Source organism: Oncorhynchus keta, chromosome 3 (assembly GCF_023373465.1).
Source record: "Oncorhynchus keta strain PuntledgeMale-10-30-2019 chromosome 3, Oket_V2, whole genome shotgun sequence".
Classification (NCBI taxonomy): Eukaryota; Metazoa; Chordata; class Actinopteri; order Salmoniformes; family Salmonidae; genus Oncorhynchus; species Oncorhynchus keta.
This window is the reverse complement of record NC_068423.1, coordinates 7,512,353-7,538,939: the sequence shown is the minus strand read 5'-3', so window position 1 is coordinate 7,538,939 and position 26,587 is coordinate 7,512,353. Positions and strand designations below refer to the sequence as shown.

The 26,587-nt window shown below is 45.4% G+C and overlaps 1 protein-coding gene across 2 annotated transcripts in view; it reads right to left on the bottom strand.

Moving 5' to 3' along the window:
• The window catches only part of LOC118363292 (SH3 and cysteine-rich domain-containing protein 2-like), a 41,282-nt gene extending 16,846 nt beyond the window's left edge, over positions 1–24,436 (bottom strand). For both annotated transcript variants that reach the window (XM_052487804.1, XM_052487805.1), the window contains exon 1: positions 23,938–24,436. In XM_052487804.1, the coding sequence (XP_052343764.1) occupies positions 23,938–24,027 (90 nt within the window). In that variant the 5' untranslated portion in view covers positions 24,028–24,436. The remainder of the gene's footprint in view (positions 1–23,937) is intronic.
• Positions 24,437–26,587: the final 2,151 nt, after the last annotated feature.

Here is a 26,587-nt window from a genome sequence, read left to right as displayed (position 1 = left end):
ACCAAGCCATGTGGTCGAAAGGAATTGTTCTTGCAGCTCTGAGACAAGATTGTGTCGAGGCACAGATCTGGGGAAGGGTACAAAAACATTTCTGCAGCATTGAAGGTCCCCAAGAACACAGTGGCCTCTATCATTCTAAAATGTAAGAAGTTTGGAACCACCAAGACTCTTCCTAAAGCTAGCCGCCAGGCCAAACTGAGCAATCGGGGCAGAAGGACCTTGGTCATGGAGGTAACCAAGAACCTGATGGTCACTCTGTCAGAATTCTCCAGAATTCCTCTGTGGAGATGGGAGAACCTTCCAGTAGGACCACCATCTCTGCAGCACTCCACCAATCCGGCCTTTATGGTAGAGTGGCCAGACGGAAGCCAGCCCGCTTGTGGAGTGCTCGGAGACCATGAGAAACAAGATTCTCTAGACTGATGAAACCAAGATTGAACTCTCGTCTGAATGTCAAGTGTCTGGGGGAAACCTGGCACCATCCCCACGGTGAAGCATGTTGGGGATGTTTTTCAGCGGCAGGGACTGGAAGACTAGTCAGGATTGAAGGAAAGATGAGCAAAGTACAGAACGATCCTTGATGAAAACCTGCTCCAGAGCCCTCAGGACCTCAGACTGAGTTGAAGGTTCACCTTCCAACAGGACAACAACCCTAAGCACACAGCCAAGACAACACAGGAGTGGCTTCGAGACAAGTCTCTGAATGTCCTTGAGTGGCTCAGCCAGAGCCCGGACTTGAACCAGATCTATGGAGAGACCTGAAAATAGCTGTGCAGCGACGCTCTCCACCTGACAGAGCATCAGAGGATCTGCAGAGAAGAGAGAAACACCCCAAATACAGGTGTGCCAAGCTTGTAGTGTCATACCCAAGAAGACTCGAGGCTGTAATCACTGCCAAAGGTGCTTTTACAAAGTACTGAGTAAAGGGTCTGAATACTTATGTAAATGTTATATTTCAGTTCCAATTTTATTTTCCTTCTAAAAACCTGTTTTTGCTTTGTCATTATGGGGTATTGTGTGTAGATTGATGAGTGGGAAAAAACGATTTAATCCAATTTAGAATAAGGCTGTAACATAACAAAATGTGGAAAATGTGAAGGGGTCTGAATACTTTCCGACGTTTAATGGCATGAGTCTTGTCCTGGAGGCAGAACTGGGGCAGTTTCCCCTTAGGCCAGCTGCAAAGTTAAAATGGTCTATTATGGAAAAATGTATGGAAACAAAGATTAATTTAAGCTTAGAGTTAGGCATTAGGGTTATCAGTGTCATTAGGGTTAGGTTTAGGTTTAAAATCTGGTTTTATTACTTTGTGGCTGACCACTCTGCAGAGCTGCCTCCAGAACAAGATTTGTGCGCTAATATGACTAGAATGGCGTTAACAGTAGCTATTACGGTGAAAAAGTGAAAAAAATACCATGATATTGTTTGAGGAGTGCACAACAACAAAACCCTTTTATCACGGCAACTGGTTGGATACATTCACATCGGAAGGTAAATAATGTACTTACATTCAGTAATCTTGCTCTGATTCGTCACACCTTCTCCTGCTCCTCCCCTCCGGCGTACGACGTCGCCAGAATACTAACCACCGGTCCTGATTCACACCTGGACTTCATTACTTTCATCATTTTCTCCCATCTATATGTCACTCTCTTATGTTTTCTCACCAGTTGGTATTATTCTTGTGTACCGGCGTATAGCCACATGGAATTGTCTCGTTTCTGGTTTTGTTGTTTTATTAAAACGTTGCACATTCACCTGCTTCACGACTCACAGCTCTGTTATTACCGAATACCAACTCAAGCTATGGAAGCAGCAGGAAAGTCGGAAATCTCAGATGGTCGATGAACAAGGGTGTCTTCTACGTCAATACCATGTCCAGCTGGCTCAACTGGGGACTTCCATGAAAGAGGTTCTCCGCAGTCTGCGGCGTCTCAAACACCCCCGAGAGACGTTGCAGCCAAGCATTTGAGGATACTCTAGAGCCAGTCTACCCAGCGAGCCAGCGCAACGGCCCATTCAGCAACACGCTCAGGTCAGCTATGCCCGTCTACCCCTCCCTGAGAAATACGACGGTACACGATCCAATTGTCGTGGCTTCCTCCTTCAATTTTCTCTATTTTTCACACCAGTTGGGACCCCCACTACCGAGAGGTCTAAGGTTGCCACGGTTCTTTCTCTGCTGACCTGGTGGGCATTGAAATGGGCTTTGGCCATCTTGGAGATAGGAGAAGAGGAGCTAGATTACTATGCAGGGTTCATGGCTCTGTTTAAATGCATTTTCGATCATCCCGCGGAGGGCAGAGAGGGAGGTGAGCGTCTGCTTCAGCTACAGCAGGGGAATCAGATGGCTGCTGAGCATGCGCTCACCTTCCGGACAATGGCAGCTTCCAGTGGATTAAATGAGCCGGCACTTCACACACTATTTAGAAGAGGTATGCGCGAGAAGGTCCAGACGGAACTGGCCAGTCGGGGCTATAACCTCACCCTGGACGCACTCATTGCGATGGCCATCTGCGTGGATAACCTTCTCCTGGAGCGTAGGCATTCTCATCGCTTCTCTCCCTCCTTCGGCGAGTACTCGGGATCAGAGAATGAACCCTTGGAGGTAGGGGTCACACGCATTTACGCGGCAGAGCGACGGATAAAGCTGGGGCTATGTCTGCACTGTAGGCAAGGAGGACACACGCTCCAGCGGTGTCCGGTATTTCAGAATCCGGGATCCACTAGAGCAGAGGGATGATCACATGATGTTCCATCCCCTGGACCAGGAGTGGTTATTCCAGATTCAGCTCTTCCTGCTAGACTATTTTTAGTGTCCATCACTCTGGCTGACTGTTCCTCGTGTACTGTGTCTAGAGACACCGGATCCAGGTCTCGACTGTCGGCCATTAGGATCTGGGACCATCACATACATCACTCAACCACTCACACTCACCATGGAGACCAATCACCAGGAGAGCATCTCCTTCTTCATCGCAAGTGTACCAGTTCACAAAATCATCCACGGCTTCCCTTGGCTCCAACGCCATAACCCTACAATCTCATGGTCAAGGATGAAAATCACAGACTGGTCACCTGAATGCCGGAAGACCTGCTTCCCTGTCCCCTGTGGTTCCACGTCGGTTGAGAGTCCTATGGTTTCCCTTCAGCCCGGAGGAGTAACAGGACCTAAAATGTGTATTCTCCAAGACCCGTGCTTCTTGTCTCCCTCATCACCCCTGGGACTGTGCCATTGACCTGTTTCCAGTGCTACACCTCCGTGCAGACGCATCTACTCTCTGTCTGTGACTGAGACCCAGGCCATGGAGGATTACATTCAAAAGAGGCGCTTCAACAGGGTTTCATCCGCACATACGTCTCCTGCATCGGCTGGTTTCTTCTTCGTGAATAAGAAGGAGGGAGGATTACGCCCATGTATCGATTACCGAAGACTCAATGACATTACCAAGAAGTATCAGTACCCTCTCCCGTTGGTGCCGTCAGCCATCGAGCAGCTCCTCTGGGCCCAGTTCTTCACCAAACTGGACCTGCGGAATGCCTACAATCTCATCCGTATCCAGGAGGGGGATGTGTGGAAGACGGCATTCAGCATGATGTTTGGTCACTACGAGTATTTGGTTATGCCCTCTGGCTTAGCCAATGCTCCGCTCCGTCAGTGTTCCAGGCATTCGTCAACGAGGTGTTCAGGGACATGCTCGGACGGCAGGTGATTGTATACATCGATGACATCCTGATCTTCACGACCAACCTGAAGGATCACATACCCCACGTTCGAGTAGTCCTGGAACGCCTCTTGGTCAACCACCTGTTCGTCAAGGCGGAGAAGCGCCAATTCCACCAGATGGCTAAATTCTTCTTGGGTTACCAAATCAGCCCGCAGGGAGTGAGGATGGAGGACAAGAAGGTGATGTGGTAAGGTCATGGCAATGTTTTTTGGGGTTTCCCATTTCAACTGCCGCTATCGCCACCCCTCTTACCTCCCTCCTCAAGGGTGGGCCTCATAGGCTGGTGTGGTCTCCAGCAGCTGACGAGGCCTTTCGTCTCCTCAAGGGGCGATTCATCTCCGCCTCCTTGCTAAAACACCCAGATCCCACGCTACCTTTTGTGGTTGATGTAGACACATCTGAGGTGGGCGTGGGGGCAGTTTTGTCACAAAGACAGGGTAACCCATTGAAATTGTATCCTTTCGCTTTTTTGTCCAAGAAACTGTCCTCCACAAAGAGGAATTACAACGTCGGCAATCTGGAGGGCCTGGTGGTGAAGTTGACATTAGAGGAGTGGAGACACTGACTTGAGGGCGCCAAGGAACCATTCGTCATCCTCACCGACCATCGGCACCTAGAATACATACGGACAGCAAGGAGAATTAATCCGCCCCAAGCCAGGTGGGCTCTTTTCTTCACCAGGTTAAATTTCACGCTGACCTATCGCCCAGGTTCTAAGAACATCAAGGCCGATGCTCTGTCCCGTATCTACGATTTGGGAGAGGTTCCTGTACAGGGGGCACCCATAATCTCATCCTCCCGAGTCGTGGGTCCAGTGGTTTGGGACATAGATGTGGACATCTGCCAGGCTCTAGAGAGGGAGCCCACACCCTGGAATTGTCTTCCCAAGTGCATCTACATTCCCACAGGGATAAGGGATTGGCTGCTGACCTGGGCACACACAGCTGTCGTCGCAGGAAGTCCAGGTATTACTCGCACTCCCACTCCTTGGTGCAGGTGGGCCACCAACTCAGGGTCCCGTATGTGCTCAAACCAAGTCCCCCTGGAATGCTCCAGCAGGGAAGCTCCTACCGCTTCCCGTGCCTCAGCAACCTTGGTCACATCTATCCGTTGACTTTGTAACCGATCTTCCCTCCTCTGATGATTTTCCAAGTCATGTTGATTACTTGCTCTTCTGAGGTACTCTTCCAGCAGGTCTTCCGGCATTATGGCCTTCCGGAGGACATCGTCTCTGACAGTGGGACTTTTTGGAGATGCTCAGGGTCACGGTCAGCCTCACTTCCGGGTATCGGCCTCAGTCCAATGGGCAGGTGACGAGGATGAACCAGGAGCTGGGGAGGTTCCTGAGGAGTCCCTGTCAGGACCAGCAGCGTGACTGGGCACGATTCCTTCCCTGGGCAGAGTACGCTCAGAACTCCCTACGTCACTCCTCCACTGGGTTGACCCCGTTCCAGTGTGTTTTGGGTTTCCAGCTGGCCCTGGCCCCGTGGCCCCGGTCCAGACCACGGCTCCTGCGGTAGATGAGTGGTTCCGGCACGAGAAGGGGGTGTGGAGTGACACGCATGTGAGACTCCAGTGTAATGTCCATCGTAAGAAGGAACAGGCAGACCGCCACCACAGTGAGACCCCTGTGTTCCATCCTGGCGACCGCATCTGGCTCTCAACCGGGAAACTGCCACTCCGCCTGCCCTGTAACAAACTGAGCCCCCGGTTTGTGGGGCCATTCAAGGTTCTCCGGAGGGTCAACGAGGTGACGTACAGGTTACAACTACCCAGTCACTATCGCATATCACCCTCTTTTCATGTCTCCCTTCTCAGGCCAGTGGTTCCTGGTCCCCTAGCTGATACTGTCCCCCACGACACACCTGCACGCCCTGGACATTGAGGGGGGTCCAGCGTACGCTGTCAGATCTCTACTGGACTCCCGACGTCATGGGGGTCAGCTTCAGTATCTGATGGACTTGTTCCGGTGGACATTCTGGACCCTAACATCATCTGTGACTTCCACCTTCGCCGCCCGGACCGACCCGCTCCCACCCGCTCCGACCCGCTCCGTGTCCTCGGGTCGTCCCTCTGGTCGGTGTCGTCCTGCGGCTGGAGCCGTGCGTCAGAGAGGGGGTACTGTCACATCTTCTCCTGCTCCTCCCCTCCGGCGTACAACGTCGCCAGAATACTAACCACCGGTCCTGGGATTCATCATTACGCACACCTGGCACTCATTATTACGCGCACCTGTTAATCATTATGATTCACACCTGGAATTCATTACCTTAATTTCCTCCGCTTTATATGTCACTATCCTATGTTTTCTCAACAATTGGTATTATTCTTGTGTACTGGCGTATAGCCACATGGAATTGTCTCGTTTCTGGTTGTTGTTGTTCTATTAAACGTTGAACCTGATTCCTGACTCACAGCTCCAATATTACACCAAGGGTCCCAGACATAAAATATTGCATAGTTTTGTTCGGTAAAATACATTTATGTTCAAATGTAGGAGCTGGGGTCTACAGTTTGACCTCACTACTGTCTCTGACTCCACACCCACCCCGCCCAGACCATCTAGATATGAGAAAGTTAGTGTATTAGCTAATGATCCATTATGTATGACATTCCTGGGAGTGTGTAAACTTAAATGTTGTATTACCATAGCATTTTCGTATGTTCTCTATAGTTTTGGACTTGAAAATGTATCAATTGACCAAGGCGGCAAACTCCTGGCAGATTTGATACAAAATATTGTGCAGTAAGGTAATTCTTCACTGGATCAGTCTGAAACTTTCACACACTGCTGCCATCTGGTGGCCAAAATCTAAATTACACATAGACTACTACCTGAAAGTAAGGCCTCTTGCATTTCAAAGATGAGAAGAAAAATACCCATGGGTTTTGATTTGTATTATCTTTTACCAGATCTAATGTGTTATTCTCCTACATTAATTTCACATTCCCACAAACTTCAAAGGGTTTCCTTTCAAATGGTATCAAGAATATGCATATCCTTGCTTCAGGTCCTGAGCTACAGGCAGTTAGATTTGGGTACGTCATTTTAGGCAAACATTTTTTTTAAATTGTACGATCTTTAAGAGTGTAGCAAGATCAAGGGTGCGGGGTTTCCACGTCACCAAGTTCAATAACAAAACAGGCACCAGTAGCACAAATGGAATGCAACGGGGAAGTTTTAGGGATTTTCGTACAGGGGGAAAGAAGGGGCAATTCACCAATCACCTCACAGTCTACAAGCCTCTCTCTCTTTGTAGGTTCCATTTTCCAGGGGTAATCCCCACTCGGGTCCTCAGCCAATCCGGTCCATTACACAAGGGGGGTAATCCAACAATCCGGGCCACAACGGGCAATCACACAGATTTAGCTCTCGTTTCTCTCACTCTTCATACCTTTCTTGTCTCTCACCTCCTCTGCCCCTTTGTGCAGGCTGCTTCCTTCTTTATCCCCAAGCACTGGCTTAAAGACCCATAGCCTTTCCTCGTTGGGGCAGGAAGTCCATATAAGGTTTAGGGGTGGAGCCAGCTACCTGCAAGATCTCTCTCCTCAATTACCACTCCCCTCACCTCTCCCTGCCGGCTGCCACAAGAGGCTATTTAAAAATGAATGGAAACAAAGATTAATTTAAGGTTAGGGTTAGGCATTAGGGTTATCAGTGTTGTTAAGGTCAGGGTTAGGTTTAAAATCTGTTTTTATTCCTTTTTGGCTGTGCCAGCTAGTGACCACTCTGCAGAGCTGCCTCCAAAACAAGATTCATGACAAAAAATGCCAACCAGCATTTATATATGTGTACCTGTTTTTTTAAGTATTGTATGACATCACATGTTTTATGTATGTGTTTGCATATGTACAATCATGTTAATTAAACCTTCCCTTCATCCTCTCGTTATAGTAGCAAATCTGCATATTTCCGCAGGCCTATGTGAATAACTCCCATTATGCACCACTGACAGCACACCTAAGTACCTCAGTCGACACACTTGTGAGTGCATCCCACTGGGCTAATCACTATACAGTAGGTTTGCATTATTCAGCAATCTCAATTTAATTCCAGGCCTCTTAGGTTCGGGCTACATGGATCTCATATCAATATGCAAAGGCCAGGTTAAGTGCCTTGGCTTCTCTCATTGTCCCGAACTGCCGCAGTGGGTGCCAGCTGTGAACAGAAGGGCTCTGTGACAGGTTTGGGTCTCATGGGTGTTTTTCACACCTTACACCATTAGTCCTACCAAAGTGACTGCATGAAGTATCTGACTCATAACTGTTGTATTCGCCACTCACACTTCAGGGGCTGAAAGGTGTGCGTGTGGTGGTAGGGGGTGTGTCTGTGTCTGTGTGTGTGTGTGTGTGTGTGTGTGTGTGTGTGTGTGTGTGTGTGTGTGTGTGTGTGTGTGTGTGTGTGTGTGTGTGTGTGTGTGTGTGTGTGTGTGTGTGTGTGTGTGTGTGTGTGTACACGGGGGAGTGACTGCGTGTATATGTGTGAACTTTTTTGTGTGTGATTAGGCCTGTGTAAGTGTGAGACTGTTTGTGTGTGTGTATGTGTGTGTGTGTATTTGACTGTGTGTGTGGGTGTTTGTGACTAGCCTATTTACATGCGAGGAGCGTAAATGGCGACTTCCCAAATGTGCTCCTCTGCTCCTTGTCTCTTACCACGTCTCCCTGAATTTGAAAGGAACAAATGCAGACCCTTGGGGGATGCCAGCCCTCTTCAATTGCTACAGTCTCTCCCTCGTGCTGTTGCATCAATTCATAGTTCCAAAAAACACAGACCACTCTCTCTCTGAACAACTGGCTACTCAATTAGCGGAAAAGAGAGAAAGAGGGAGCAATAGAGGAAGGACCGTGTGAGAGTGAGACAGGGAGGGGAAAAAGAGAGAGAGAGAGAGAGAGAGAGAGAGAGAGAGAGAGAGAGAGAGAGAGAGAGAGAGAGAGAGAGAGAGAGAGAGAGAGAGAGAGAGACCCTTTCTTTTGAAATCCCAAACAATACACAGAGCCTTTTTTCCTCCCTCTGACAGACGGATAGACAGATAGACAGATGGTAAAGACAGAGGCAGAGAAGACATTGTGGCCTTGTTCTTCTTCGGCTGTTTGAAGGTGAGCAGTCTACAGAGGGTTGTTTGGCGGCGAGCTAAAAATAGAGTGTTGTGAGATGCATAGATAAATTAATGATTAGGGTTACGGAGGCGTTCACACGGCATGCCTCGGAAAAACTGTAAGGTATCGAGCACAAAAAACACTGCTGTTAGTCCTACAGTACATATTAGATTTCTTGTCGACTTCCTGTTTCTCACACTACTTAGTTCAACTGTTGTACCCCAAAATGTTTTTTTGCTCCTTTTTGCTCCCAAAATGTGTTTTTTTTGCTCCTTTGTTTGTAAATAAAACAATTGTAAACAAACATTGTATGGCCTCAAAACATGGTTAAACTATAATTTTGATAACATTAATGGTCAGTCAAGGGCTGCGTTCAGTACGAAAAAACGTACTGGAACGTTCAATTCAACAGAAACGGTGCTGTACTGAATGACCAGCTGAAAAACGGGGCGGGGTTGGGTTGTGGAACGCTGTCAGCATGGCCGCTGCCCATAAAATGCTTCACTCATTGCTTCAAGCCACACCCCGCCACACCACCAAACGGATCAAACATACCTCAAAAGTCTGTTCCAGAGAGCACAAGAACATTTTGGGGAAACGTAGTTGAGTACAAACCGTTCTGCAGCGTAGCAAACATTCAATCGAACTGAATACACCCCTTGTATCCATAGCTCTTTCCATGAATTTGAGAGTGGGTACATTTCTCTAGCCTCATCTCTCAGCTTTTTACCAAAACAGCTTGGTTTCTTGCAACTGAGTTGCTTCCTGATTGATTCCTGAAACAGCCCCAGCAACTAATAAGCAACTTATCTGCAACTTGGTTGCATGCAGTTGCAAAAATGTCAACTTTGTGCAATTAGTTACAAGCTGGCCCTTGGATGTACACAGAGAGATAATATTAATCATATGCATGTCAATCTCTCCTGGCTCAAAGTGGAGGAGAGATCGACTTAATCACTACTTGTATTTATGAGCGATATTGACACGTTGAGTGGACCGAGCTGTCTATTTGAGCTGCTGGAGCACAGCTCGGACACCCATGCATACCCCACAAGACATGCCACAAGAGGTCTCTTCACAGTCCCCAAGTCCAGAACAGACTATGGGAGGCGCACAGTACTACATAGAGCCATGACTACATGGAACTCTATTCCACATCAAGTAACTGATTCAAGCAGTAAAATTTGCTTTAAAAAACATAAAAATACACCTTATGGAACAGCAGAGACTATGAAGCAACACAAACATAGGCACAGACACATGCATACACAGACGATAACATACGCACTATACACACACGTACACATGGATTTTGTACTGTAGATATGTGATAGTGGTGGAGTAGGGGCCTGAGGTCACAAAGCATGTTGTGAAATCAGTGAATGTATTGTAATGTTTTTAAAACTGAAGAGTTGCTGCTGGGGATCCTTAATAAATACAAATACAAAGCAACTGCCAATCAAAACAAATGCTGTTGTCACATGATCCATTCCAATGTTCAGAACTCTGACCAACACAGCTGTCAGTGCTGCGGGAACCACAAAGATTGACAGAATTGTTAATAGAATGGCTAGTAAAGGTTTATGCACATGGTTTGGCAGTCAATAAATGTAATGTTCAAAGTGAACCTAAACCTCTCACTGACCAGTTTCAACTTAAATTATTCACCATGAACTAGCTTAATTAGTTGCTATCTTGGATAGCTCATTGCTAGCCAGCTGTGTTGGTGTTTGCAATGTCATTTTGGCTAGCTAGCTAAATTGTACAGGCTGCATTGTGTTTATATCCATGCAGTTACAATAACCAAACGGTTGGAAAATTTGTGAAACCATTATGTAATGCAGCAGATGACATGGGGTATAGAATTCTCAAACAATATGACAGAAGCTGCTTCAATTTAATTGTCTGTTGCATGCTATTCTAATCGCGTTTGAGTTGCTCTATGTAACAGAAAGTTGCTCGAGATGATGTCACTTGGGGCGGCAGGGTAGCCTCGTGGTTAGCGCTTTGGACTAGTAATCGGAAGGTTACAAGTTCAAATCCCCGAGCTGACAAGGTACAAATCTGTTGTTCTGCCCCTGAACAGGTAGTTAACCCACTGTTCCTAGGCTGTCATTGAAAATAAGAATTTGTTCTTAACTGATTTGCCAAGTTAAATAAAGGTTAAATAAATAAAAACTTGCAACTAAAATGTTGCTTAGTGTAACTCCAGCCTTATTGTGCAAGCTGCCCCTTTAAGTACACTCAACTTATTACACTGAGTTGACTAAACATTTCATCCTAAAAGTACAGAGAACTAAGCCATAGATAGTCCTGTCAGCAAATGTAAAATATTTAAGTTAGGACGCTTCTCAGTATTTACAGTGCACCAAGAAACAAAAAACATGGAAAAGAAAGTGTTGTTTAGTAACACTGGAGCCATGTCCGTATTTTAGGGGAGATAATTGTCAAATGATGTATCATGCAAATGTATGTTTTATACAAGAGCTAAGGGGGAGGATATCATTGTGATAGAAGTGAAAGAAATCAATGGCCACCCACTGTCAGTTTAATCGGGTTCTCTCAGGCCTCACTTTTAGCTTTGTGCGTAAACTATCTGGCTTTTCTGGGGGCGGTAGGTATTTTTAGCCTTATTTAGCCTATTTTAGCCGAACTAGCCAACACTCCATGTGCTTGCGTGCTTTGGTCTGAGTGTATGTATGTGTGAAGAGGAGCTAGCTATATGTAGCATCTCCAAATCCTGCCTAAGCAGCTTTAGCAAATTAGCATGAGGTGGTAGATGTCTGTACATGTCGTCATTGGGCTAGCATGGCTATTCATTGGGGCTGGGATTTGCCAGGGACCTCACGATACGATATTAGGTGCCGATACGATATGTACTGTGATTCCCGTGACTCTCACTATTCTATATGTATTGCTATTTGATACTGTGATTTTATTGCGATTCAATGTTCCAAACATTGCTCCCCATATGTCTGCTGCAGCGGGACAAGAGAGAACCACGAGAAAACTAGCTTTGATCAGTCAGGGATATAAAAGTGCTGAAAACAACATTTGCTCCCTGTTTAAAAAGAAGTTTCGGGAAAAATCTATGAAGGAAAAATACTGGCGTTTTGGTGCAGGTACAACCAACTAGTGCAAAAATAATATTGCGATAGTCAAACTCATACGATGCGAGATATCATCAAAAAGATATGTTTAGATATGTAGCTGTATCGATCTCCTTCCCCCCATCACTACTATTCAGGTCCCCTTTCATTGCTAATGGGTACCTTGCAGGGGAGTTGGCGTATAAGGGCAGCCCAGCATCTGTTTCTGGACGTATTTCCTGTCATTATCAGGAAGTAAGGTGTTTTTGTTTTTCAAAGATATCTTAACAATATTTTACTGACTGTTCGCTGTCGCTAATGCACTGTCATTGAGAAGGTTGGCGAGCCTCACAGGCTATACTGTACATATCTATTTCAAACTGTACATTGCATTGACCTTATATTGTACCGTTATGTGAAATGAGATTATTGTTATAAATCAAATCAAATTTTATTTGTCACATGCGCTGAATACAGCAGTGAAATGCTTACTTACAAGCCCTTAACCAACAATGCAGTTTTAAGAAAAATACCTTAAAAAAATTTAAAATAAAAGTAACAAATAACTAAAGAACAGCAGTAAAATAACAATAGCGAGGCTCTATACAGAGGGTATCAGTACAGAGTCTATGTGCGGGGGCACCGGTTAGTCGAGGTAATATGTACATGTAGGTAGAATTATTAAAGTGACTATGTATAAATAATAACATAGAGGTTCAGCAGAGTAAAAGGGGGGCAGTGCATATTGTCTGGGTAGCCATTTGATTAGATGTTCAGGAGTCTTATGGCTGGGGGTATTTTTATTTTTTTGAACCTTTATTTAACTAGGCAAGTAACTTAAGAACAAATTGTTATTTACAATGACGGCATACCGGTCGCATCTTGCACTGAGATGCGGTGCCTTAGACCGCTTTGCCACTCGGGAACCCTGGGGGTAGAGGCTGTTTAGAAGCCTCTTGGACCTAGACTTGGTGCTCTGGTACCGGTTGCCATTCGGTAGCAGAGAGAACAGTCTATGACTAGGGTGGCTGGAGGCCTTCCTCTGACACCACCTGGTATAGAGGTCCTGGATGGCAGGAAGCCTGGCCACAGTGATGTACTGGGCCGTACACACTACCCTCTGTAGTGCCTTACGGTTGGAGGACAAGCAGTTGCCATACCAGGCAGTGATGCAACCCATCAGGATGCTCTCGATGGTGCAGCTGTAGAACCTTTTGAGGATCTGAGGATGCCAAATCTTTTCAGTCTCCTGAAGGGGAATAGGTTTTGTCGTGCCCTCTTCACGACTGCCTTGGTGTGGAAGAGAGGAGTGGAATAGAGGAGTTGACGTATAAGGGCTTTACAGCATTTGTTAATAGAAGTTTGTCCTGTCATCATCAGAGAAAAAAAGATCAAAACCAACCCTGATCTTATATGTAAGCCAATCAAAACACAACACAGAGGCAATTTACGGCGGTCACACTGAGGCTTTGTGAGACTGGTGGTTGGGTTAAGAAATATTTTGCATGGACAACCTGCCACTTTTACCTTGATCCAGGGCAAACTCTTTGCAATTACTATCCCATATCTCCGGAAGGCCTTGATTTCTTAAATATTCCAAATATCATCAGGGGTGTGAGAGTGTGAGTGTGAACGTGTGAGTGTGTGCGTGTGTAATCCTAAATTACATCTAGATTAATATATCAAGAATATAATTGCAACAGTAAAAGGTCATCACTGTCAGCACACTCTTGTTCTCTTGTTCTCCAACTGTGACTTTTCTGGGTCAGCACTTTGTGGAGCTCAATCAAGGGTATTAGAAGGATCATCATTCAGAGTGTTATAAATGATCAGTTCGTGGCCCTGGGTTGGTCTAGCTAATGGTTAGCGTTGCCTCCTCCTTCATCCTTCTGTATTCTCTTGTTGCTTTTCCATCTCTTTCTCTCTCTCTCTCTCTCTCTCTCTCTCTCTCTCTCTCTCTCTCTCTCTCTCTCTCTCTCTCTCTCTCTCTCTTTCTCTCTGCTTCTTTCTCTCTCTCTCTACCCTTGCTCTCTCTCTACATCTCTCCCTCTCCACCTATGCTTTCTCTCTCTCTCTGTCTCGCTTTCTCTTTTCCTTTCTCTCTCTAACCTTGCTTTCTCTCTCTCTTCATCTGTTCTCTGTACAGACATTTCTATTTAAAGGTCAGCAGGTCACTCAGTTTGGCAAGCTGTGTGTGTGTAAACAAACACGGACACACGCACTCCCACAAACACTTGCCCAAACCAAAGTTAGCACACAAATATATACAGTCATGCTTACACACACACACACACACACACACACACACACACACACACACACACACACACACACACACACACACACACACACACACACACACACACACACACACACACACACACACACACACACACACACACACACACACACACACACACACACACACACACACACACACACACACACCACACACCACACACACACACACACACACACACACACACACACACACACACACACACACACACACACACACACACATTTTCTATTATTGCTTCTTCTGTAGTGCCTCCATAGTAGTATAATGTACTGTGAATGATGTAACCTTTACACTGTGGAATGACTGTTTGTGGAGGCACAGTCAAGAAGCCAAAACACAGATGACATGTCATTCTGATGACACACAGATGACATGACATTTTGCTTCCTTGCTCTCTTCTTTCACTCTAGCTTGTGTCCCATCACTTCCATCTCTCTCTAGTCTTCACTCTCCTCTCTCTGTCCTATCTTTCTATTTTTGTCCCTCTTGCTTCCTTGCTATTTTCTCCATCACTCTATCCCCCCGTCTTGGCACGGGCACTGTCCCTGGCACGCTACCCTGCCCGTAATCACACCTCTAACCTGCCAAGTGCTCAGCCAGCCATCACCACCCAATCAATGTCCATAGAGACAGAGGGGGGCGGAAACAGAGAGGAGGGTGGGGGGGCATTCAAAGGAGAGGGAACATCAACTGTGGAGAAGTGTATAGTGAAGGAGACAAGAATGAATCGAAGAGAAAACAGAGTGGGTGAGGAGAGAGTTCAGAGAAAATGTTCATACGAAAGCGAACAGAGGGAGAGAGGGACACAAGATAACGATGCAAAGAGAGGGGTGCGACATTAAAGAGGCAGAGAAGGGAGAGACGGATGAAGAGTGCGTGCAGGATAGATATAGAGAGCACAGGAGGTTGCTGGCACCTTAATTGGGGAGGATGAGCTCGTGGTAATGGCTGGAGCGGAATAGGTGGAATGGCATCAAACACATGGTTTCTATGTGTTTGATGCCATTCCATTTGCGCCGTTCCAGCCATTATTATGAGCAGTGCTCCCCTCAGCAGCCTCCACTGATAGAGAGAGTGAGGTATCACAATTTCCCCCTCATAAATGTGCATTCCCACTCGGCAGACACGGGTTGAATCAACGTAGTTTCGATGTCAGTTCAATGAAATTACGTTGAACCAACGTGGAATAGACATCTGTGCCCGGTACGTTGTGTGTTAGTTGAAGAACTGATGGGCCATGTGACGAAGGCTCTGTACTCTTCTGCACTATCAGAGTTTCAATTCAACACTACCTCTTTATATCCAGTGTTCCCCCTATTGGTTCATTTCCAAGAAGGGGCATCAGTGCTCCATACCCCTTTGATTAGAACTCAAACCCCTTGAGTGGAATTGTTATTTTAATTAGATTTATTTAACCAGGCAAGTCAGTTAAGAACAAATTCTTATTTTACAATGACAGCCTACCCCGGCCAAACTCGGATAATATTGGGGCCAATTGTGCACCGCCCTATGGGACTCCCGATCACGGCCGGTTGTGATACAGCCCGGGATCAAACCAGGGTCTGTAGTGGAGCCTCTGGCACTGAGATGCAGTGCCTTAGACTGCTGCGCCACTCGGGAGACTATCAACCTCACCCATTAGTCTTACCTCCCCCTTAGAAACCTCCCCCAGCAGGGAGGTAGAGGGGGTAAAAAGGGCCAAAATCATTTGTTTCAGAGAACATAGCTGTCACTGCACCCCAAAGGAGGAGAAGGTCACTTAGCAGAGCGCTGAGGCCAGCGGTCCCATTTAAGACTATGACAAATTCTCCCAGAGCCATTTGAAATTGGCGAGAGTTGAGAGAGGAGAGAGAGGGGGAAAGAGTGATGATATGCCACATGTCCTCCTGGCCGTTGTACACTGAGACTCCTCTAACCGGTTGGAAATGGGCCTGTGGCTGTCAGCCGGGGCTTTGGCTTGGCGGGAAGTGAAACATGGGACACCCTTTGTTTCCCCCATGTCTTGTTGAGCCAGCGACCCACTGAGTTATGTCCCAACTGGTGGCCAGACAAAGAAAACATCTGTTACCTGATTGAGTCATAAATTCTCAGGTGACGGTCGAGGACTGAGTCCGCCCTCCCTGGTCGAAATGTACCGTAGCTCATCTCTTTTAACACTTGTCTGTGTGTGTATGCTAGGTGACTGGTGTGTGAGCGTTTCCATGATCAATCAAAAAAGGTACATTGAGCACAGAGATACTTTTGGTTGAAATAATTGGGGCCCATGGGAAAGGGGATGTCCAAAAAACATATTTAACACTAACATTTTGTTAAACAAATACTTTTTGAGGGCAGTCTCAGTTTGCATTTAGATCATTGACAACCTAATGTTACACACAAGTGTGATTCAGCGAACCACCTCCATTCATACAACCTCTAGTACGTGGTGTGCCTGTCTAGAGTTCTGGAGAGTAATGGGAGCTGGAGCTCACGTGTGCCCAGGCACAAAGTTCCACCACTGGGATAAAAACAAACTCTCAGGGAACTACACCCAGACTGTCTCTGGAGCACTGTCCCTGTCAGTGCACATTCCATCACACACACACGCGCGCGCGTACACACGCAGGAACACACACGCACACACACGCACACACATGCGCGCACAAACACACACGCATGCATGCGCACACACACTCTCACAAGCATGCACGCATACACACATTCTAACACAACATACACACATACACTGAGTATAAAACATTAGGAACACCTTGCACACCATTTTGCCCTCAGAACAGCCTAAATTCGTCAGGGCATGGACTCTACAAGGTGCTGAAAGTGTTCGACAGGGATTCTGTCCCATGTTGACTCCAATGATTCCCACAGTTGTGTCAAGTTAAATCAAATCACATTTTATTTGTCAAATGCGTCGAATACGGAAGGTAGACCTTACCGTGAAATGCTTACAAGCCCTTAACCAACAATGCCGTTTTAAGAAAACAGAGTTAAGAAAACATTTACTAAGTAACACAGTAAAATAACAATAATGAGGCTATGTACAGGGGGTACCGGTACCGAGTCAATTTGCGGGGGCACAGGTTAGTCGAGGTAATTTGGACATGTAGGTAGGGGTAAAGTAACTATGCAAAGATAATTAACAGTGAGTAGCAGCAGTGTAAAACAAAGGGGAAGGTGTCAATGCAAATAGTCTGGGTGGCCATTTGATTAATTGGGGGTAGCAGCTGTTAATGAGCTTTTTGGACCTAGACAATTTTTTGGGCCTTCCTCTGACATCGCCTAGTATATATACGTCCTGGATGGCAGGAAGCTTGGCCCCAGTTATGTACTGGGCCATACGCATTACCCTCTGTTGCGCCCATTACGGTCGGATGCCGAGCAGTTGCCATACCAGGCGGTGATGCAACCGGCCAGGATGCTCTTGATAGTGCAGCTGGAGATCTTTTTGAGGATCTGAGGACCCATGCTAAATCTTTTCAGTTTCCAGGGTAGAAAAGGGGTTGTCGTGCCCTTTTCACGACTGTCTTGGTGTGTTTGGACAATGATAGTTTGTTGGTGATGTGGACACCAAGGAACTTGAAACTCTCGACCCGCTCCACTACAGCCCTGTTGATTGAAATCTTGCAACGCACGCAAGGTCCCCCTGCTCAAGCCAGCGCATGTCTGGCCCATCTGAAGTTTGCCAATGACCATCTGGATGATCCAGAGGAGGAATGGGAAAAGGTCATGTGGTCTGATGAGACAAAAATAGAGCTTTTTGGTCTAAAATGTTTGGAGGAAGAAGAAGGATGAGTACAACCCCAAGAACACCATCCCAACCGTGAAGAATGGAGGTGGAAACATCATTCTTTGGGGATGCTTTTCTGCAAAGGGGACAGGACGACTACACCGTATTGAGGGGAGGATGGATGGGGCCATGTATCGCAAGATCTTGGCCAACAACCTCCTTCCCTCAGTAAGAGCATTGAAGATGGGTCGTGGCTGGGTCTTCCAGCATGACAACGACCCGAAACACACAGCCAAGGCAACTAAGGAGTGGCTCTGTAAGAAGCATCTCAAGGTCCTGGAGTGGCCTAGTCAGTCTCCAGACCTGAACCCAATAGAACATCTTTGGAGGGAGCTGAAAGTCCGTATTGCCCAGCGACAGCCCCGAAACCTGAAGGACCTGGAGAAGGTCTGTTTGGAGGAGTGGGCCAAAATCCCTGCTGCAGTGTGTGCAAACCTGGTCAAGAACTACAGGAAACGTATGATCTCTGTAAATGCAAACAAAGGTTTCTGTACCAAATTTTAAGTTCTGCTTATCTGATGTATCAAATATTTATGTCATGCAATTAAATGCAAATTAATTACAAAAAAAATCATACAATATGATTTTCTGGATTTTTGTTTTAGATTCTGTCTCTCACAGTGGAAGTGTACCTATGATAACAATTACAGACCTCTACATGTTTTGTAAGTAGGAAAACCTGCAAAATCGGCAGTGTATCAAATACTTGCTCTCCCCACTGTATGTATTCACCCCCTTTGCTATGAAGCCCCTAAAGAAGATCTGGTGCAACCAATTACCTTCAGAAGTCACATAATTAGTTAAATAAAGTCCATCTGTGTGCAATCTATGTGTCACATGATCTGTCACATGATCTCAGTATATATACACCTGTTCTGAAAGGCCCCAGAGTCTGCAACACTACTAAGCAAGAGGCAACACCAAGCAAGCAGCACCATGAATACCAAAGAGCTCTCCAAACAGGTCAGGGACAAAGTTGTGGAGAAGTACAGATCAGGGTTGTGTTATAAAAAAATATTTCCAAAACTTTGAACATCCCACGGAGCACCATTACATCCATTATTACTTCTACACCTGCATTGCTTGCTGTTTTAGGCTGGGTTTCTGTACAGCACTTTGAGATATCAGCTGATGTACGAAGGGCTATATAAATACATTTTATTTGATTATTAAAAAAGGCAAGGAATATAGCACCACAACAAACCTGCCAAGAGAGGGCCGCCCACCAAAACTCATGGACCAGGCAAGGAGGGCATTAATCAGAGAGGCAACAAAGAGAACAAAGGTAACCCTGAAGGAGCTGTAAAGCTCCACAGTGTAGATGATAGTATCTGTCCATAGGACCGCTTTAAGCACGCGCGCGTTCGCACGCACGAACACACACGCACACACATGCGCGCACAAACACACACGCATGCATGCGCACACACACTCTCACAAGCATGAACGCATACACACATTCTAACACAACATACACACATACACTGAGTGTATGAAACATTAGGAACACCTTCCTAATATTGAGTTGCACACCCTTTTGCCCTCAGAACAGCCTAAATTCGCCAGGGCATGGACTCTACAAGGTGCTGAAAGTGTTCGACAGGGATTCTGGCCCATGTTGACTCCAATGCTTCCCACAGTTGTGTCAAGTTAAATCAAATCACAGAGAGGGCCACCCACCAAAACTCATGGACCAGGCAAGGAGGGCATTAATCAGAGAGGCAACAAAGAGAACAAAGATAACCCCGAAGGAGCTGTAAAGCTCCACAGTGGAGATGATAGTATCTGTCCATAGGACCACTTTAAGTATGCGCACGTACGCACGCACGAACACACACTTTAAGCCGTACACTCCACAGAGCTGGGCTTTACGGAAGAGCGTCAAGAAATAAATCCATTGCGTAAAGAAAAAAATAAGCAAACATGTTTGGTGTTCGGCAAAAGGCATGTGGGAGACTTCTCAAACATATGGAAGAATGTACTCTGGTCAGATGAGACAAAAATTTCGCTTTTAGGCCATCAAGGAAAACGCTATGTCTGGTGCAAACCCAACACATCTCATCACCCCAAGAACACCATCATTTTCCATTGGCAGGGACTGGGAAACTGGTCAGAATTGAGGGAATGATGGATTGCGCTAAATACAGGGAAATTCTTGAGGGAAACCTGTTTCAGAAACCTGTCCCAGACCTCAATCCAATTGAGAATGTGTGGTATGTGTCAGGTTTTGGCCAGGGTTGTTCCGGTTTTTGGTCACTAGATGCCCCCATTGTGCCTTTTGACCTTTTGTTTTCCCTTGATCCCCATTATTATTTGCACCTGTGCCTCGTTTCCCCTGATTGTATTTAAACCCTTTGTTTTACTCAGTTCTTTGCTCTGTGTTTGTATGTTAGCACCCAGCCCTAGTACTCTGTGAGCTCTTGTTGATCCCGGTGGACTCTCTTGTGGAGTTCTGTTTTTTTTTTGTTCTTGTTTGTTTATTTTTGAGTATCTTTTGAGGCTTTTTGTGCTGTGCCTTCCACCTTGTGGATTTGCCTCTTTGTCTTTGAGGATTGCCTTTGTTCTTGTGGAATTCCTTTTGAGGTTGTGGAGTTACATGTTTTCCTGAAGAACTTCACTTTTTACTTCATTAAATACACCGTCTCAAGTACTGCTGTGTCTGCCTCATCTTCTGGGTTCTGCTGACTATTCGTGGCTCAGTTGGTTTAGTGACTGTTTCTCACTCCGGAGACCCGGGTTCGCAACTGGGTCCTGACAGTATGACTTAAAGATTGCTGTACACCAGCGGAACTCATCCAAAACTTGAAGAATGGGCAAAAATCCCAGTGGCTCGATGTGCCAAGCTTATAGAGACCTACCCCAAGAGACTTGCAGCTGTAATTGCTGCAAAAGGTGGCTCTACAAAGTATTGATTTTGAATAGTTGAATAGTTATGCACGCTCAAGTTGTACGTTTATTTTGGTCTTATTTCTTGTTTGTTTCACAAGAAAGAATATTTTGTTTCTTCAAAGTGGTAGGCATGTGTGTAAATCAAATTATACAACCCCCAAAAATATATATTTTAATTCCAGGTTGTAAGACAACAAAATAGGAAACATATCAAGGGGGGTGAATACTTTTGCAAGCCACTGTATGTACATGCATTCACTGTTGGGGAAGATGTCGTTGATGTACTTGACATGAAGCCAGTGACTGGGGTGATATACTCCTCAATGCCATTGGATTAATCCCGAAACATATTCCAGTCCTGTAGTGTAGCATCCGCGTCATTTGACCACTTCCGGTATTGAGCGAGTCACTGGTACTTCCTGCTTTAGTTTTTGCTTGCAAGTAGGAATCAGCAGGATATAATCATGGAGGGCGAGCTTTGTATGTGTCTCTGTGTGTGTAGTAAAGAGTTGTTTTTCTCTGGTTGCATTTGACATGCTGGTAGAAATTAGGTAAAACAGATTTAAGTTTGCCTGCATTAAAGTCCCCAGCCACTAGGAGCGCCGCTTCTGGATGAGCATTTCCATGTTTGCTATTGGCCTTATATAGCTCATTGAGTGTGGTCTTAGTGCCAGTGTCGGTTTGTGGTGGTAAATAGATGGCTAAGAAAAATATAGATGAAAACTCTCTCGGTAGATAGTACGGTTCTACAGCTCATCATGAGGTACTCTGCCTTAGGCAAGCAATACCTCGAGACTACCTTAATATTAGATATCGAGCACCAGCTGTTATTGACAAATAGATTTCCTTTGGGTGGTGGACCATTCTTCATACACAAGTGAAACTGTTGAGCATGAAAAACCCAGCAGCATTACAGTTCTTGACACACTCAAACCGGTATGCCTGGCACCAATTACCATACCCCGTTTAAAGGCACTTAAATATTTTGTCTTGCCCATACAACCTCTAAAGTCCACACATACACAATCCATGTCTCAATTGTCTCAATGTTTAAAATCCTTCTTTAATCTGTCTTCTCCCCTTCGTCTACACTGCCGGAAGTGGATTTAACAAGTGACATCAATAAGGGATCATAGCTTTCACCTGGATTCAACTCATCAATCTATGTCATGTTTTGTACACTCAGTGTACATACAGAAACAGACACAACACTCACACACACATATACACACACCACACAAATTCAGGTGCAGAGTAGAAGGTTGTCAGGGCTCTGCAATCAATGAAAGTTTTGGATAGTGTTTTTTTTCTGTGGTGTGTGTGATATGTTATTTTTTGGTTGGTAGCCTTGGCTTGTTTCAATAGAAGTACCAACGATTTTGTAAACAATCTTCATTTTAAGAGACAGTAGAAAATGTAGGCCTATTTTCAATTGCTTTTGTATCTTTCTTTACTGGTTATCCACTTTTACATGTAGGCCTACCAATTGTATTATTCCCTATGTAGGCTACTTTTGTTTTTTTTATATTACACTGTTTCATATACAGTACACTCACCAGTCAGTTTATTAGGTACACCATCCCGTTCATGAAAATGAATCGCTCCTACAGACAGTGAATCACGTGGCCATGGCTTGCTATATAAAGCAGGCAGACAGGCATTGAGGCATTCAGTTACTGTTCGATTGAATGTTAAAATGGGTAAAACAAGTGACCTAAGTGACTTTGAGCGTGGTATGATCGTCGGCGCCAGGCGCGCCAGATCCAGTGTCTCAGAAACGGTCGCCATCCTGGGCTTTTCACGCACCACAGTGCCTAGGGTTTACTGCGAAAGGTGCGACAAACAAAAAACATCCAGTCAGCTGGAGTCCTGTGGGAGAAGACAGTTTGTTGATGAGATAGGTCGGAAGAAAATGCCAAGAATCATGCACGCTAACAGGCGGGCCACAAACACGCAAATCACGACGCGGTACAACAGTGGTGTGCAGAATGACACAGCAGACAACCACATCGGGTTCCAGTCCTATCAACTAAAAACAAGAAGAAGCGGCTCTAGTGAGGGCGCGATCATCAACACTGGACAATTGAGGAGTGGAAAAACAATTGCTTGGTCCAACTATTGCGGTTGCGTCATGCTGACGGCAGAGTCAACGTTTGGCGTAAGCAGCATCCATGGACCCATCCTGCCTGGTGTGGGGAATGTATTCCCGGCACACGTTATGTCCCTTGATACCAATTGAGCAACGAACGTTTCCGACACGTTTTATAATTCATGCCCCAAAGAATTCAGGCGCCAAAGAATTCAGAGAATTCAGGCCCCAAAGAATTCAGGCGGTTCTGGAGGCAAAGGGGAGTACCTAATAACATTCTGTCATAAGTTTTAAAAATCTCTATGCATTTTTGTAAAAAAAAAAACAATGCTGCTTTATAAATCAAATGTATTATTATTACTTTTATGAATATTTGGATCTTGTAGATTTCATCTGGTGACATGCAGGTTCATCCCTCCTTAAGCTATAGTCTTCTCTCAAACAACTCACAGAGTTTCGAATTCAGTGTGTTCAACACAACTGGGAACTTGGAAAATAACAAGCTCCAACTGATAAAAATGGTTTCGAACAGTCATCCAACTCGGAATTACAAGTCGGGAACTCGGACCTCTTTCTAGAGCCCCGCCTTTCCGACCTGAAGATCACTGATGTCATGATTTGACCTCGTTTTTCCCCGAGTTCCCAGTTGTCTTGAAAGCACCATGACACTGTCATTTAAGGCTAGCTGCTAGCTGTCACTTTCGATACATGCTGTCACTTTTGCCGCCTGTGGTGTCACATCCCAGTTTTTCTCAATCATGTTGGGTCTCAAAAATAAATATAAATGCTTTGCATATAAACGAAAAATGTCGTCTAAAAATGGTTAGGTATGGCTATAAGTCCTCATCATTTGATTCAGGCCATTAAACTGCATTGCATTTAAACTAATATCTGGCAACTAGAATCAACGTCTTTGCGTGCGCACGTGCAAGGCTTCAAAGTAACGCCGAATGTCTTACCTTTGATTCGGGCTGAATAGGCACAGTGCTCCGGCAACGATGGAGGTCCCGGTGTTGCGGTTCATTCTCCTTCTCATTGTTTTCCGTCATCTTTTGGCAGACAGGCAGAAGCTATTACAGTATACTACCAAAATTGGATACCGTGGTTAAATTTGCTCTAGTGAAATACAACAAACGTCTAACGCGACCGGTATTCGTGGGCTATGAACTTGAAAGCATACGTAGGCTATAAAGGCTCATGCTTTTCACTTTTTCACGAGTCAAATCGAAGTAATTTACTCGATAACATTCCAGTGAATAAGGTATCTTGACGCGCGAAGCCACTCCGTCGCAAAAACAATATCCTCTCTCTTCCAAATAAAAAAATCCTCGTATCACGTTAGGCTACTTTAAAACAATTGTAAATATCCACTAGCCAAAGCGTATTATATAGCCTTATCTTTATCTATTGATGAGCGCTGTCCACTGCTTCGCTCAGCTTCTGCCACACGCGCCTTTACAAAACTTTGATTTTGTGACAAGGTTGGCTCAACCTGATTGGCCTAACCCCCTTACACTATGCAAATGTTAGTGTAGTACCACGTCAGGACTGGATCAAAGTTGATGACGTTGGTAGACTTGGGCGGTGCTAGGACGCAGGTGTACGTCTGTTGATGGCAATGCAACAGCTTGCTAACATGTCTATTAATAATGTTCTTTCGGTTTATGGTTATGACTGCTTTTATGTTGGATGATGTTATTTCAAAGTGGAGTTGTAGGAAGGCTAGGTGGAACGTTGTGTTTCAGCACCATATGCCCGGGACAGGGTTTGACTCTTTCCTCGCGGTTCAGAACCATATTATAGCTGGACAGCGCCCCTTCCAAAGTAAATCCTAAAGGCACCTAGTCTCATTTTTCAGCACCATAGGTTTGGACAGCGCCTGGTCCTTTCCCCATGTTTCAAAACCATACGTTCGACAGTACTCAGACCCTATGTTTCAGCAAAAAAGGCCTGAACAGTGCCCAGTCCCTGTTTCAGCACCATATGCCATGGACAGAACCTGAACCTTAGAATAACCAAATCACATTAAAAAAAGGGGGTGAAACACAATGTAAATCTTCAAAAACATCAAAAATACCAAGACTTTACAAAGTCAATCTACTGTAATAATCACTGGTTTTGCAAAAAAGCAGTACTTCTCACTTGCAAACGCAAGCATCCCCCTCTTTGAGTTTTTAAATATGCACCCACCCCATGACGCCGAGCTAAATATAGAAGCTATTGAATAGAACAAGGAGGATAGAGAGGCATATAATATTATTCACTTACAACACTGCAATGCTGAAAACTCAGATGGGACCGCCAATGGCTACATAACCACAACAATTACTCATTTATCTAAAACACAGACAGTAGCTGATCACTTTTATGATAACGTCCTTGAAGTTGTAATTGGCACTGCGGTTCATGCACATGTATTCATTACTCATTCCCATGGGTTCTTAGTCACGTCTTGCCCATTCTGTTACAGGAATAAAGACAGTATCACAGGGAAAACTATTAGGCCATAACTTCTGTAGCTCAGTTGGTAGAGCATGGCGCTTGTAACGCCAGGGTAGTGGGTTCGATTCCCGGGACCACCCATACGTAGAATGTATGCACACATGACTGTAAGTCGCTTTGGATAAAAGCGTCTGCTAAATGGCATATATTATAACATGTGATCAGAGGTTGGTTGATTGCTTCGCCGGCTGGCTTGCATTTCCACATTACATTCCGGAGGCACATTGAGGCCTAGCTTTTGAGTGACATAGTATAACTTAATTGTGTACGTGTGTGTCTGTGTGTGTGTTTGTGTGTGATACATAATACACATCAAGTGTATTAGCTACTCTGTATGAGTTTCATACAGGGCTTTTATGTTTGTCGGGATCATGTAGGTCTGCATCTCAAATGGCACCCTATTCCCATAGGGCTCTAGTGAAAAGAAAGTCCACTAGGTAGGGAATAGTGTGCCATTTGGACCATCGACTGAAGTCAAATATACTAAGAGCTTTAAGCACTACTTAGGGTGTAAGTGGATTAGTGAGGGTGAGGAGTGACAGAGAGAGAGAACATGGCTGTTACATAAAAAGGACATATTTTATAAATTATGTGTAAGAGCATTTTTAGTCCCATTTAGAGTATGTACTCATCTCTCATTGCGCATTTCTGTCTCATTCTCTCTCTCTCTCTCTCTCTCTCTCTCTCTCTCTCTCTCTCTCTCTCTCTCTCTCTCTCTCTCATTGACACCTCATCACACCATCCAGAGGAATCAGGTAGAATGGAGATGTGTGGCTCGTGCTGTTATCAGGCAGGGTGGGGGCGACAGCTAAAATTCGGACAAATGTCCACGTCTATTTCTCTCTCTTCTCCTTCCACTCCTGACAGTGCGGCCCTCTCCTCTGTGTTCTTGTTTCCCGACTCTGCCTCCACAAACAGTCATCCCACAGTGTAAAGGTTACAACATTCGTAGCACACAGCAGGGAACAGAACTACGTTAGAGGCAAGCGTGTGTGTGTGTGTGTGTGTGTGTATGTGAGCTAGTGTGCATGCAAGCTAGAGTGTACCCGAGTATGTGTGTGTGTGCGTGTTGCTTTCTAAGATCCAGAAGCTCTTCCACAGTAGGTA